Here is a 16,154-nt window from a genome sequence, read left to right as displayed (position 1 = left end):
TCACAATACGGTGTTAGTTTCTGTTGCACAGCAGAGTGTATCAGCCATATGCATACACATGTCCCCATATCCCCTCCCTCTTGAGCCTCCCTCATCCTCCCTACCCCACCCCTCTAGGTCATCACAAAGCACTGAGCCGAGCCGATCTCCCTGTGCTATGCTGCTGCTTCCCACCAGCCAACTATTTTACATTTGGTAGTGTATATATGTCCATGCCACTCTCACTTCGCCCGTTTCTTAACTCCATGTTAAGTCACTGGAGCCTGAAGCTTTCTTTCCTTAGTACACCACCAATATGTGAAAATGGTCTTGGCAATTTTGTGATGCTTTGGTGGTTTTCAAGATTTTCGCTCTGCCCTGTTTTGCCATATTTTCTCATTTATTTAACAAATTCATATGGAGGGTGCACTCTCTATTGGCTGTCGTGATAGAGAAAGAGTCACCTAACATATTCTCCCAGCACTCATTGAGCTAACAGTTTTGCCGCAGACCGGCTGCAGAAAGCTAGAAGTTCCTGGCGGTGAGGGGTAAGGAACTGAAAAGCACCAGTATGGGGTCAGAAGGGCCAAGACAACTGATGGTTGCAAGGCTAGTTTATTCAAAGAGCATGAATGTATATATAGGTTTAGTACGGAACGAATACCAGACAACAAATCAGCAAACCTTGTATTTCCACATAATTCTGTCGCCACTATCTATGTGCCATTATCTATGCGCCACTATCTATGCATCACTATCTATGCATCACTATCTATGCATCACTATCTATGCATCACTATCTATGCATCACTATCTATGCGTCAGCATGCCTTATGGGCCATTCTTTGGAGATACAGACTTCCCCCTCAGGGCAGCACGTCCTTCTTCTGGGGAACAACCAGGGGCTCTTAGATCCAGAGCAGGCACCTGGAACGAAACTGGCCGCAAGCCATTTTCCTTTTTTACGCTCAGTACCGCAGCGTCAGGAGTGCATACCAAGAAAGAGACAAGCAGTTCTCCGCAAAGCAGAAAGCTGAATAAGCTTACAGCTTGGGGGCCACCACATTTCCCCCTTTTTTATTATTTTTTAAAGCTTGATAATGTAGTTTTAAGCCATGAACATCCTGACGCAAGACAGCGAAGCGCCCCATTACAAATCTAACAATACAAGGTAATAAACCGATCACCAATAAAAGTAGTACACCAATTGATATCAGGCCTGAGAGCCCTCCATGAATCCATTGTATCGGATTTAGCCCTTGTAGTTGATCTAATAATCCTTGAATCAAATTCTGGGGTCCATCTTCGTCCACGTGGGCCTCTTGAATAGCTTGTATTTCGGCATTTAACTTTTGAATATCAAGGCTAATGTGTCCATCAGTCCATACACTTAATATATGCATTTTTACTTTTTCCCAATCCCATTGTGAATCATTATATAAATGCTGAGTTACACAAATCCAGGTATATTTGGCATGACAAATCAAACGCATTTTTAATTTTAAAGCCATAACTTGATCCCCTATTCCTATTAGAACATTTTTTAATTCATCTACTTCCGTTTTTAGTTGGGTATCAATATGACTTTGTAGGGCTAATGCTACACTAGTATTTTTAGATAACTGATTAACATAATGAGCCTGGTGAATAGTTTGTGAAAGAGCAATCCCAGCAGTGGCCGCAGTAGCAGTTAAAGCTGCTAGGATTAAAGGCTAGGATTGCACATATTAGAACACCTATAAATCTCTTTGGTCGTTTTAATGCTTCAGTCAGTTCCAGCCAGGCTTGCATGCCAGTGTTATGATACCATGGTTCAGACAAATTAACAGGTAACATTACATAAGAAGGTTGCTTCATAATCATAACAGATGTAGATCCTTTAACGGGCAAAACACAACTACTAAAGATACAATTAACACAAGTAATATTATAACCTATAGGATTCATAGTGTTTTCTACAATTAAATCTCCAATCAATAAAGCATAAGGAGGAGCGACGCAAGTAATCACCGGTCTATAAGAAAAGGATAAGGCAAGTTTCCAGAATTCCCATTGCTTGTAAAAAACAAGGCTGTTATTATTAACGGGGACAGAAGAAACTAGTATGGTGCCATTATCATAATCTAAAGTACACCAGACAGAGGCTTTAGTCCATGTATCATTACAAACAGGAAAATCAAACTGCGGGAATTCAGAAGCCATAAAAGCAGGAAATTGTAGTCCTGTGACAGTCTTTACGACCGTAATTTGATGTCCAGCTAATAACGTCCCTTGATTACCTATGGTAGTTTCAATACACAAATAATGTCCAGTATTTTCAATCCTCAAGCGATATATGCATAGAGAATGATCCAACGAAGTATTAGAAGCAAGCTTAGTTACTCTAGCATTCATGTGAATGGGAACGTTATCCTTATACCAAAATACAAAGGTGGATAAATCTTCTCGTCTAGGAACAGTCTGTTTGCAAGGAAGACAAATATTAGATCCCACAGCTTTATAATTTTTACGTAAATGAGTAAAAAATTGAGAATTTACAGTGGTTTGGTAAGAAATAGCATGTTCTAAAGCAACAGCCTTAACACAACCAGAATTGGTACTCATAGGACTTAAACAAACAGGGGGAGTATTAAACCAATTAGAGTAATTAACAGAAGTATTAGTAATAGGCAAATTTCCTAGCACTCTTTCAAAAGTAGAATCATTATAGAAAATTGGAAGGTCAGCTTCAGACCATGTAACAGGTTGTAATAAAGGAGGATCGGGTACATAAGCCCAATAAGATTTAGCCTCTATAGGTGGGGCTGCCAATACAGCTATCATGGCTAAAAAAAAGGTAAGAGGAGAGCGAGGATGAGCACTCTCCTCCATAATCCTACGTGCTTGAAATACTAAACATTGCAATTGATACCAAGTAATTTGATTTCGATCTCCCCTCGCCTCCCTGACAAGTTGTCTCCTACTCCGTCGCCGCATTCTTCTCGTCCGCCGGGGGAACCGGTTGGGGTGTGCTGTGGTCGATTGCGAGAGCCTCAGGCGACGCATTCTTCGAGTCAGGGTGTTTATTGGTGATGGCATGATAATGTCGAACCAGGCATGATAATGTCGAACCAAGCGCTCCGGGAGCCACCGCGGAGAGTCTGCCTCCCTAGGGAAAACACAAACATGGCCTCGGCCCCATACTAAAACAGGGTCTGGTCCATGCCAAAGGTTAGTCATGGGATCTTTCCATTTAACAAGCGCTTTTTCAGGAGGGGTTCCAGAAAGACCGGTAAACAATCGTTCATAAGGCGTGTGACTAAATGCATCTAAAGTTAAAAAATTTAAAATAAATAAAGCATGATTAAGCATAATCTGAGGAGATCTATCATATTCCCCCTTTTTTATTTTTTGTAATGTAATTTTTAATTGTTGGTTGGCACGTTCTACAATACCTTGACCCTGAGGATTGTAGGGAATGCCTGTTTTATGTGAAATATGGAAAGTTGCACAAAAATTGGCAAAAGCTTTACTCGTATATCCTGGAGCATTATCTGTTTTTAAAGCTTTAGGAATTCCCATAGATGCAAAACAATGAAATAAATGAGTAATTACATATTTAGTAGATTCCCCAGCCAAAGGCGTAGCACATATAAAATTAGAGTAAGTATCAACAGTTACATGAACAAATTGTAATTTACCAAAAGAGGGAATATGAGTAACATCCATTTGCCAAAGATGATGAGGGAGTAAACCCCGAGGATTGACTCCAAATTGTGGAACAGGAAGGTGGGGTAAACATTTAGAGCAGGACTTAACAATGTATCGGGCTGTTTCTCTAGAAATAGAGAATTGTTTTTGAAGCATAGCAGCAGATTGATGATGTAAATTATGTGATTGAGTAGCAAGATCCTGAGGTTGAGATAAACTTAAGCCTATAATCTTTGTATTTTCGTCAGCCAATTGATTTCCCAAAGACAATGGGCCAGGGAGACCTGAATGGGCTCGAATATGTAATATGGCTACAGGAAACTCATGCTGACGAATAATCTTTTGTAGTTGAAAGAAAGTCTGAAACAATTGAGAATCAACAGTATTGCCAATTATAGCGGTTTCTATGTTACGCAAAATAGTAACCAAATAATGGCTATCTGTATAGAGATTAAAAGAACAATGTGAAAAGATTTGAAAAGTCAAGGAAATCGCATGTAATTCGACTCGTTGGGCAGAGGTATGATCTGTTTGTTCTTTATGAAGTAAGTCATCAGAAATAACCACAGCGATGCCATTGGCAGAACCATCAGTAAAAACATTTGGGGCATTGAGAATAGGAGTTGAACAGATAGTTTTAGGAAAAATAAATAGATGTTGAGTAGCAAAATGAAGGAGCTTATTAGAAGGATAATGATTATCAATAATTCCTGAATATCCAGCAAAAGCAAGAGCCCAAAAATCAGAGACAAATAATAGCCAAGAATATTGATAAGTAGTATAAGGTATAATAATAGAATTTGGTTCATATCCTACCAACTGAATATTTCTTCTACGACCCAATTGAACAAGGGTTGCTATTAACTCATAATAAGGTGTAATGACTTTATTAGGCGTATTTTTCATATGAATCCATTCAAGAATTCCTGTTTCTTGCCATAATAAGGCGGTAGGGGTATGTGACGTAGCACAGATTATTAATAGTATAGGTAAAGAAGGCTCAATTCTAGTTAGCTGAGCAGATTGTATTGCTTTGTTTACAAGCTTGAGTGCTTGTTGAGCTTCAGAAGTTAAAATACGAGGGGAAGAAGGATCAGGACTTCCCTTTAGGATATTAAAAAGAGGCTGTAACTGACCCATAGTTAATTTTAAAGAAGGTCGCAGCCAATTAATATCTCCTAATAACTTCTGAAAATCATTTAAAGTTTTAAGAACGTCAGTCCGTATCTCTATCTTCTGAGGTGTAATATTATAATTTGTGATATACTTACCAAGATATGAGAAAGGTGGGTTCATCTGTACTTTGTCAGCAGCAATGACTAGTCCTGATCGTGACAAATGACTTTGAAGGGAATTATAAGCCTTAAGTAAAATATGTTTATCAGAATAAGCAAGTAATAAGTCATCCATATAATGAATAAAATATATCTGAGGGAACTGTTTACGAACAGGGGCAATAACTTGAGCTACAAACTGTTGACATAAAGTAGGACTATTAGCCATACCCTGAGGCAGCATTTTCCATTGATAACGTTGCATAGGTTCTGTAAAATTTAAAGAGGGTAAGCTAAAAGCAAATCGCAACTTATCAGCCGGAAATAGAGGAATAGTAAAAAAGCAATCCTTAAGATCAATAATAATAATCATATAATTTTTAGGTATGGCTGCAGGAGAAGGCAAACCTGGTTGCAGAGCTCCCATAATTACCATAGTTTGATTAACAGCACGTAAATCTTGCAATAAACGATATTTTCCCGATTTTTTCTTTATAACAAATATAGGAGTATTCCAAGGGCTATTAGACTTTTCTAGTCTGCCCAGAGCAAGCTGTTCATTAATTATATTATGAGCCGCCATTAATTTCTCCTTAGAAAGGGGCCATTGGTCCACCCAGACAGGATTATCAGAAATCCAAGTTATAGGGTCAGCATGTGGTGGAGGAGAATCCAAGGCCCCTAGAAAAAACCCAAGCCTGTTTTATCCCGTTTATTATCAGTCTGTAAGGGTAATTTATTTCCCTGTTGATTTTTTCCCAAACCATTCCTAGGATCATAACCTTGATTTAACAATATATTAGTTACAGTAGGGTTGGGACTAAGCAATAGGATTCCCATTTGTTGCAATATATCTCTTCCCCAAAGGTTAACTGGCAATCCGGGCAATACGTAGGGTTTGAATATTCCTTGATTACCTTCAGCATCCTGCCAATGTAGGTATTGCGAACTTTGTTGTGGAGAATTAGATTGGCCAATACCTTGCAACTGTGTAATGGTTTGGTGCACGGGCCAATTTTTTGGCCAATGTATAAACGAAATAACAGAAACATCAGCACCAGTATCTAATAACCCAGAAAAAGGCCTTCCATTTATTTTTAATACCAATTGTGGTCTTTCCCTACCAATTTGTTGAATCCAATAAACTGCATCAGAGGAACCGAAAGCCCCAGTTCCTCTTTTGTTATGTTGTAAAATTTTTCCTTCTGGTATGAATGGAATTAATAGAAGCTGAGCTATTCGCATACCGGGTGTGATAAGAAAAGATCCTTTTGATGTTTGAACCATAACCTTTAATTCCCCTTCATAATCAGCATCAATCACCCCAGGAATAATAGTTAAGCCTTTCATAGACATACTACTTCTTCCAAGGATTATACCAACCGTTCCCTGGGGTAAAGGCCCAAAAGTTCCCGTAGGAAGGGCTTGGGGTCCCATATCCGAGGTTAATAAGAATTGGGTGGAGGCACAGAGGTCCAGTCCTGCACTATTTGGCGTGGCCCTTTGAAGGGAGGAGATTCCATTCCCTGAGGAACAAAGGTCTGAGCTGGAGGCGGTGGAGCAGGTTGTGAGGGGATTATTGACATTGCTCCAATTGTTTGATGGGGCCGGAGCAGGCCCCTCCGAAAGTTTCCCGACAAGGGAGTTCCATCTTTATGAGTCACTGATCGACATTCTTTAGCCCAATGCCGTCCTCTTTTGCATCGGGGACAAATTGTGGGAGGAGGAGATTTACCTTGAGGCACAGAACTTACGATAGGCATATTAGGAGTATCAACAGTACAATTTTTTGTAAAATGACCTGGCTTCCCACATTTAAAATAGTTTTTACTTTTACTTTTAGCATTTGGCCCAAATCCTGCCTTAGTTAGGGCTGCAGCTATAGCTGCTCCCTGTAAGTAAGATGATCCAATATCAGAACAAACTCGAATATAATCCTCTAAATTTCCTTTCCTTTTCCATGGACGTATAGCTGCTTGACAAATATTATTAGCATTTTCGAAAGCCAATTGTTTGACGATAATTGCTCCAGAAGGACCATCAGAAATAATTCTATTAACAGCCTGTAATAATCTATCCACAAAATCAGCATAAGGTTCATCTGCCCCTTGCCTTATTTTAGCAAGGTCTTCAGTCCTAGTGGAGGCAGGTAAATGTTTCCATGCATGTAGAGCTATATGATTGATCTGAGCATAAGCCACAAAAGGGAAAGCTAATTGATCCTGTAATAACTGATGTTGTCCTTCACCAATCAACATCTCATAATTTACTAGCACATTATGTGCAGTATTTCTTTCAGCTTGTTCAGCAGCCTTTTCATAATATTCTGATTTCCAAAGTAAATAGTCGCCACCAGTGAGACAAGCACGAGCAATAGATTTCCAGTCTGCTGGAGGCAATGCTTCTGTTGCAATAGTATCCAACATAGTAATAGTGAAAGGGGCTGTAGGCCCATATTGTGCACAGGCTGCTTTTAAATCTTTTAAAACCTTAAAGGAGAGAGGCTGATATTCCCGATTATTTTGTTGTGGATTTTGAGGATTGGGTCGTTCCACCACCGGGCAGCAGAATAAAGGATCCTCCCCTCTATTAAGAGCTCCCTGTACTGCTTGTTGTAAAGGACTAAGCTTAGGAGGGATAGGGACAGAGACATGTAATTGCTGTAACCGCGGAAGAATATTTTCATCAGGATATTTTTCAGCCTCATATTTGGCTTCTTCACCCGCTAAATCAAAAGAAAAGTCATCATCATCAAGTGAATTAACACTCTTTATCCTCGGTGGCAACGGAGGAGCAGTATCTACTGCAGCAATATGTTCTACAGATTTAGCTGTTAATTTTGGAACTGAATCATAAATTGGATTAAAACAATCTCTTATTAAATTCCACAAGCTAAAAATGGAAACTGAAACAGAAGATGGTCCATGTACTTCATGATATTTAGATAATTCATCTCCTACACGAGTCCAAATTGCTAAGTCCACTGATCCTCCTTCAGGGAACCAAGGACAAGCATCATATACTAATTGCAAAAATTCCAGAAGTTGTGAGGTAGTTACCTTAGTTCCACGGGCTTTTAACATTGAAAGCAAAACCTGAGCAAATAAATCACGCTCCTTAGAGCCCTTTTGTCCCATATTATTTTACTTCTGACTCTTTCTCGAGTTACCGTCCTAAAAACGAAATTATTTCTTGTGGCCACACTATCTCACTCGAGAGTTCTACTTACCTGAAATCTTCCGAAATGCCTCACGCACTCAGGTCCCTGTTCGGGCGCCACTTGCCGCAGACCGGCTGCAGAAAGCTAGAAGTTCCTGGCGGTGAGGGGTAAGGAACTGAAAAGCACCAGTATGGGGTCAGAAGGGCCAAGACAACTGATGGTTGCAAGGCTAGTTTATTCAAAGAGCATGAATGTATATATAGGTTTAGTACGGAACGAATACCAGACAACAAATCAGCAAACCTTGTATTTCCACATAATTCTGTCGCCACTATCTATGTGCCATTATCTATGCGCCATTATCTATGCGCCACTATCTATGCATCACTATCTATGCATCACTATCTATGCATCACTATCTATCAGCATGCCTTATGGGCCATTCTTTGGAGATACAGACTTCCCCCTCAGGGCAGCACGTCCTTCTTCTGGGGAACAACCAGGGGCTCTTAGATCCAGAGCAGGCACCTGGAACGAAACTGGCCGCAAGCCATTTTCCTTTTTTACGCTCAGTACCGCAGCGTCAGGAGTGCATACCAAGAAAGAGACAAGCAGTTCTCCGCAAAGCAGAAAGCTGAATAAGCTTACAGCTTGGGGGCCACCACACAGTTTAGTGAAGACAGCAGAAGGGATTCAACAAATAGTAAACAAGAGTAACGAGAGGGAAGTAACTGAGCAGGGGATAAGGAGAGCCCTCTTTGAGAAATCAACATTTAGGTTGAAATGTCATGGATGTGTTCAGTTTAATGAAGAACGGAGCAGCGTGTGTCTGGTGTGTTTGGGGTCAGAGGGAAACTCATGGAAGGTGGGATTGACAGAATTCAATTGATTGGACCTAGGTTGAGAGGAAAATTATGTCTTAAAGCCTGAGCTAGACTGGATGGTTGATGCCACTGCTGGGAAACTGGCTTGGGAAGAAGACATGAGCTCAGTGTTGCACGTGTATTTGAGATGCCAGTGGAGCTATCAGTCAGCGAGACATGTTTGAGTCAGCGGCCTTTTGGGAATCAGGGGAGTAGATCAAATGCCTAGCAAACAGGTGTGGAGAGAAGAGTGAATAGGCCCTGCTACAGAAATGATAGTGTTTAAGGAGCATGAAAGAGATGCCTGTAAAGGAAGCTGAGTATCAACTAGAGATGGAGAAGGACAATGAGGAGAGTGTCGGGTCATAGAAACCACAGGGAGAAACTGTTTCAGGCACAGTTGCCAATGTTGAATGCTGCTAAGAGGTCAGGCGAACCAAGGACTTGAAATATCCATTAGATTTGGTGACATGGAGGTCGCTTGTGACCCTAGAAAGAACAAGTTTCATGTTGTGGCAGGCGGGAGTCTTCTCAGCTCCACTTAACATCTTGAGTCTACAGATTCCACTTCAGAGGCTGTTTCCTTCTGTTATATTTGGCTCTGCAGCACGTGTACCTGTTCGTGATCCTAATTAGGTGCATGGAAGCAGCTTCCATGCTGCTTTGCTATGTTTAATTCTGCTCACTCATCCCTTTAGGCGTCTTCTCACCACTAGTTTCATTAATCAGACATCTAATTCTCTCAGTGTCTGCGCTCCTCATCGTCCACAGCTCTCCTTTCCTGCATTCCCACTTCTGTATTAACATCTCTTTATGCTAGTTTCAGTGAAAACATTTGACCTCCTGTTTTGTTTTCATTTTCATCCTCTCTCTGTAGAAAGTGTGTTAAATTACTGAAAAAAAATCAGTAACATTTTATGAAATTGTTATTGAATAATTTGGATATTATTGAATAATGTGAATGATTGGATTTCTCATTTTCAGTATTTGGATTGTGAAATTTTCCTTTCATTGTGTGTTTCATCAAAACCAGTCCTTTCAAAGGCCGCTGGAATACGGCTTTGCAATAGAGAATGTTCTCCATCAAATCATCTTCTTGAGCTGGGTTTATAATGGATTCAAATGGATATACACAGGGCAGCTTTTGCTACTCTGAACCTTTAATAATCAACAGGGAAATTTCAAATAGGTGTGCAGAGACTCTCCAGACAAGTAAAACCATTGAATATTTCTAGTCTTTTTGCCTTTTTTGCTGCCTATCAAGAGTTCTACAGATATGTTAATCCTCCTCAGTGGTTTTGGTGGTGTTCTCAGAAAAAGAAAAGCTGTGGAGTATGACACCCCATTATTAATAGCAGATAAGTTAGAGGGATTCCCTGTAAAGCTGAGCAAAGCTGTCAAAATCAGTTAAGGGAGATCACCTTAAAGAACAGATAAAGAATTTTTTTTTTAATTAATTAATTAATTTATTTATTTATTTTTGGCTGTGTTGGGTCTTCGTTTCTGTGTGCGGGCTTTCTCCAGTTGCGGCGAGCGGGGGCCACTCTTCATGGCGGTGCGCTGGCCTCTCACTGTCGCGGCCTCTCTTGTTGCGGAGCACAGGCTCCAGACGCGCAGGCTCAGTAGTTGTGGCTCCCGGGCTTAGTTGCTCCACGGCATGTGGGATCTTCCCAGACCAGGGCTCGAACCCGTGTCCCCTGCATTGGCAGGCAGATTCTTAACCACTGCGCCACCAGGGAAGCCCAAGAAATTTTATATAGACAGCTTGGAGGAAAAACAACCCCACAAAATAACCTGTAACTATTGAAAAAAAACCCCAGACTATTAGTGCAGTAAATTGGGAGGACAAGCTTGAGGTTGAAAATAAAAAATTTACTTAGGTATTTAATTAAAAATTCTAGGTCAACAAAAGGCATTGCATTACTTTCTGGCCCTGTTTTCTCGTGGACTTTTTCATAAAATTGTAATGAGAAATGATAAAGTCTATGTTTGTAGTAAAGGGAGTCATCTTGGAATGAAAAGTCTGTGCCAATCTAAGACACATAGAAGTGCCAAAAATATAAACTTATGTGGGGAAGATAAAGGAAAACATTTTATGGCATTGTTTTCTGGGACTGGAAAGCCTGGGTTTATCAGAGCAATTTTTCCAACACTATTTGCCCATAGAAAGACCCAAGAGATAGTTTTGTGAAGAGTGTCTTTTAAAAAAGAGCCTCCTTCATATCCACATATCAGAATGAAGCCTGCCAATACCGTTTTTTAGCCATCCTGTATACAGGAGTGGATTCCCAGAACTCAAGGGAACCGAGTTGTATGTGTATTTCTCTGTTCTAGAATTTTGGTACCTATCTCCCCACCTACCAGTTTCTCTGTGTCACAGCTTCCCCCCAGCGATGGCAATTGAATATGATACTAGGATAATGATGGTTTCTCCTAGAGATACATACACTGAGAACACTTTTGGGTGTCCCCTCACTTTCCTACCTCTCTTTTCCTCTCTCTTCTTGAACTGTTTAGAGATAGTCCTTCATGAAGTTCCTGATAACTTTAATTTTAAAATAAAAAATTAGCATTTATGGGGATATTTAGATAAACAGTACTGACTTTTATTACATGGCTCTAATAATTGTGTGGTGTTTTTTCTGCCCTAGGAGTGCTGTCTCTGCAATTTGAGAGGGGGTGCTCTTAAGGAAACTAAGAACAATAAGTAAGTAGTACATTAATTGTGTTGAATTTCATCATTTTCTTCTCTCTCTTGAGTGTTGAACCTCTGGGTGACAGTGTGCTCTGCCTCTCATTGTTGTACACGTTGTTCCACAGCTTTTGCTGTTTACGTCTGAGGTGGGGCTTCTGTGCATGTCTCCAGAAACCATTACTGACAGCACGTTCACCTCTGCTGGGCAAAGGTGTTCTAAGTCAGCTTCTGTTCTGTGTCTTTGACATCATGAGGAATAACCCCTCTTTCACTAACAGAGCTTGAAGAGAGCCCATATCCTCTAGGTGCCTTTGGAATCCTTGTGTTTAACATGATGAATGCTTTCATTGTAATAAAAACAGAATATGCCTGAAAACAGTGAAATCTGTTATCTTCAGGTAAATAAAATCAATTCTAATCATACTATTAGAATAAAACCATTTACTTTTAACACCAGCAAATTAACAAGAAAGTGTGTATTCTAAAATAGAAACACAGGGAGAAAAGATTGATTTTGCAATTTAAAGGGGACAGTTGGAGACTATGAAGAGAGTCATAAGTGAACATAAAAGAAAGTCTTGTTTCTATGGCAGTTGTTGAAATATATTTTTGTGTGAATTTTATTTTTATGACCCGATTTAAATATTTAAAATGGGGCCAAAGCAAATTATAGGTTCCTGTGGAAATAGAAACATGTAGAAATGGTTTAGGTATAGGTTGTATTATGGTACTTGAGAGCCAGATCCAGCCCCAAGATATGTTTTATTTGACTGACACACCATTTTATGAATTTAATTCAAAATTTAAAAGTTGAGAGATTTTATATAAAAATCCAGATGTTCATCTTTACTTAATAAATGATTGTGTATCTCTATATGACAATAACAAGCTAGGATGAGAACCTGGCCTAAATGGGGCAGGCGCTCCTCGGGTTACCATGATTTACCAGTATGTGTGTATTTGGTTACATCTTGCCTGGCCCCATGGGCACTGGAGTTGGTACCCTTGGAATAATGTCATGTCCTGTCATGTAATGATGGAGTTGGCATAATTATGTGCATGTGCATGTTTCTGATTGTTTATAAGGAAGAGTGAAGGCACTTATTCCTACATTGATAAAGTTTAGTCTAAGAAGCTGTATATTTGCTTAATTTTGGATGTTCATCTCTCACAGTCTTAGTTAATGTCATTGGCACGATGCTAAAAACTATTGACTAGTTCTAGGATGTTACACGGGTTATGCAGACTGCGAGATGACTTAGGCAGTTCCTGTAAAGACAGAGGTGACAAGAACTTCTCTTCCTTCCTTTGGGCAGGACACAAAGAAGTAGTGTGTGCTATAGAAGTATAGTATTTATTTAGATACGAAAGAATGCCCTGATGGGGTTGACACTCACCCTCTGTCCCTGTGGTCTTTAAAGGCAGGATGGAGTCTTATATTTAGAGTGAAATAATATGCTTTGACTTAAAAATAGGTTGACAAATTCAATAATTCTTTCAAAATCTCTTTAAACCTCAAGAGTCTCTATATTTATTTGAGGCATAAGATTTATGAGAGACTTAATAGTGTTAATGAGGACGTTGTCATTTTTCTGGAGTAATTCAGAACTTGAAAGGAGATATTCTAGGTTTTTAGTAGGAAACAAGGGAACAAGCTAAATTTCATTTCTCCTTATCTCTTGGTTCCTTTGATTATAGTAGGATTGCAATAAGAAACAATTTAATTAAAGACTTAATCGGTATTAATTCTGTTAGAAAACTTTTGCTATTTGTTCTAGTTTGCTTCATGATATTTGTATTATGTAAAAAAGATTATGTGGTATACCCGGTTTATACCTTTTATTAATTGAACTAATCTTTTGCCACATACTAATTATAATTAGCTTAAGTACATTAAACACCTCTATATTTCAGAATCAAATGAAATAGCAGACCTACATTTCAGTATTTTGCAGGTCACGTGTAGAAAAATAAAATGATAGTGTTCTTTGGTTTTCACCTAGTTCTTCATGTCACAGTTGTGGGCAGGTGTGGTACTGAATCTACCCAGGTATCATCCAGTAGGTTTAAAATTCAAAGAATCTGTGATGGATATAGGCTTTGGGCTTTCTTTCTCATCTGTGTGTTTCCCATCCGAGAGAATTGCCATCCTCTGGTTGAAGTATGGGATACATAAGTTTAGGGAACGGTTGTTTACATTTATGTCTCCTTTCCTGTAGGTGGGCCCATGTCATGTGCGCCGTTGCAGTCCCAGAAGTCCGATTCACTAATGTTCCAGAAAGGACACAGATAGATGTAGGCAGAATACCTTTACAGAGGTTAAAATTGGTGAGTGGCAAAGCTTTTTTTTTCCCCTCATAAATTAGTGTTAATTTCATGTTCTGAATATTTCTATTTATGCACGCACTCCAAGGTAATTTTTTTCTTAGCTTCATTGTTTCATTCTACCTTTTTTTTCCCTTTAGCCTAAATTTACTTATCTGTACGCACTCTTTTCCTGTTATATTTTAAGTATGCCTGTAACTTTCTTCAGCTTCTGTTTTCAGTGAGGCAAAGGAATACTGCATTTCCTGGATTAATGTCAATTTTCAAACTATAGGCTAAACGGTGAAGTTTGTTAGAACTGAACCGAGCTATCCAACTATGTCTATTTGAATTGCTTAGTTTTTCTCTCTCTTGCCTCTTTTTGGTTGGCCTTGACTTGGCAAAATGCATCTAACCTATTTCGTCATCTCTTCACCAAGAAGAGACTTGCAGAGAAATGCAAAAACTTTAATTATTCCGAAGGGATTTTCCCACGAATAGAGACAAGTCATTTAATTTGCCAAACTCTCTGGCTGGTTATTTTCCATTGTTTCTCTTTGTTAAGAGTATTTTTTTCATTGAAAAGTTAGGCCTTTAACATCCTCAAGATTGAGGTAACCTTGGAGTTCTGTTAAATTGTGAGCCAACAGATCATTAGCTTAGGCCCTTATATTTCATAGTTAATGAGAATTTTCCCTAAAGTTAAATTGCCTGACCTTAAAATACTGAAGCCTGTCTTACAAGTGGACTTAATACCCTACAGTTTCTTCAGCCCTTGTTACGTCTAACTTGGGGTCTTTCCACTATTTCAGAGGCTGAGCTGTAACGCTTTACCCGAGTGTTACTTGCTTTGTTATTAGTCGTCTCTCCCCCACTGGGGAGCTGGGTGCTTTGTCTCTGGACTTCTGTCTCAGGAACTTAGAATCTATTCTGCTGTCTTTCAGTGAACACTTATGTTCCACTATAGCTCCATCAGGAATTTCACATAGCTAGAAAATATGTGGCCCTTTATGGGCCTGATGATTGCTGTTGGCAGATATGAGTGGTGGGATCAAGGATGCTCAGGGTGTGGTAATGGAAGTTTTGTGAATGAGATGGAAATGATTGGGCCATTTCAGTGGTCCCTTTAAAGCTCATAGTGACTATCAGAAGAGAGTAAGGTTGTTCAGCTCATGGACTTCCATAGGAAAAAGTTTGAAATCTTATATCTTGTTCACCAGTTTAAAAAAGAAAACAAACACTGACACGAGAGAGAGGCAGAAGTCATCTTCGGTGACTCTTCAGACTGCTGTTTCTACTTGCTTTCAAGAAATCTCATGTTTAGCCTTTATTTTGCCCTTTCTTTCGTTTTACTGTGCTGTTACTTTGTTTATAAGTGCATTCTGAGTGCAAAAACCGTAACACTCAAAAGGGTGAAAAGTTGTGTAAAAATTGGTGCAGAAAGAAGAAAAAAGAATGAATACAATAAACCTTATATCACATTACATTTTATGCGCAAACTGCTTTTCAACTATTGCTGTTTACTTACATAAACTTGTTTTCATTATTCAATTGATACATATTCTATCTGTGAATATTGTCTGGGCCTTTATGATTGGAACAAAATGCATTCGTTTTTTCCATTAAAACTAATAAAAATATTTTTCATTGGGGAAAAAAAAACCACCAAAAAGAAACAAAAACATTTGCCAGAATTAGGACTGTAGGGCAGGTTATAAAGAAAAATGTTGAGTTCATGACATGCTACAACATTTAATGCTTAGTGTGACAAATACTAACAAATGTCTTACATTTTAATATTTTTCTGATTTACAAGTAATATATATTTGCAAAAATTCAAACACTACATTTGACAACCACCTTTGGTTCTCTCTTCTGAAAGATGATTTCTGTTTTCAGTTTAATGCCCCTTGGAATAGTGGTCATTGCTCTTGATGCTTCCCTTTAAGGACCTATGTGCTTGGCTTCTCTTGTCCACAAATGCCTCCTTAGTGACCTGCCGTCACTCACACCAGTCTCAAAGGGGTTTTAAGGGAACAGCAGGGAGGGGCAGCATGGATCATTTCCGTGCCAGTCAGCAAATTGTATTTGCTGTATTTCAGAAATCTGAAATCTGATGGTTGCATCCGAAAGTGGTAAAAGGTTGCCACCTTGATTGTGCATGTTACATATTCTTTATAGAAGGTTTT

The 16,154-nt window shown here is 39.2% G+C and overlaps 1 protein-coding gene across 7 annotated transcripts in view; it reads left to right on the top strand.

Annotated features, from left to right (window-relative positions):
- Window positions 1-16,154, top strand: part of KDM4C (lysine demethylase 4C) — a 423,829-nt gene that overhangs the window by 274,145 nt on the left and 133,530 nt on the right. For 5 of the 7 annotated variants that reach the window (XM_059924758.1, XM_059924756.1, XM_059924755.1 and 2 more), the window contains 2 exons: window positions 11,618-11,673; window positions 13,881-13,989. In XM_059924758.1, the coding sequence (XP_059780741.1) occupies window positions 11,618-11,673; window positions 13,881-13,989 (165 nt within the window). Of the gene's footprint in view, window positions 1-11,617; window positions 11,674-13,880; window positions 13,990-15,185; window positions 15,279-16,154 lie in introns of those variants that run through there. The other 2 variants (XM_059924761.1, XM_059924762.1) reach the window with 2 other exon arrangements.

Source organism: Balaenoptera ricei, chromosome 6, assembly GCF_028023285.1.
Source record: "Balaenoptera ricei isolate mBalRic1 chromosome 6, mBalRic1.hap2, whole genome shotgun sequence".
Taxonomy (NCBI): Eukaryota; Metazoa; Chordata; class Mammalia; order Artiodactyla; family Balaenopteridae; genus Balaenoptera; species Balaenoptera ricei.
Note: the sequence above shows the minus strand (reverse complement) of the source record. Positions and strands in the feature narration are given on the sequence as shown.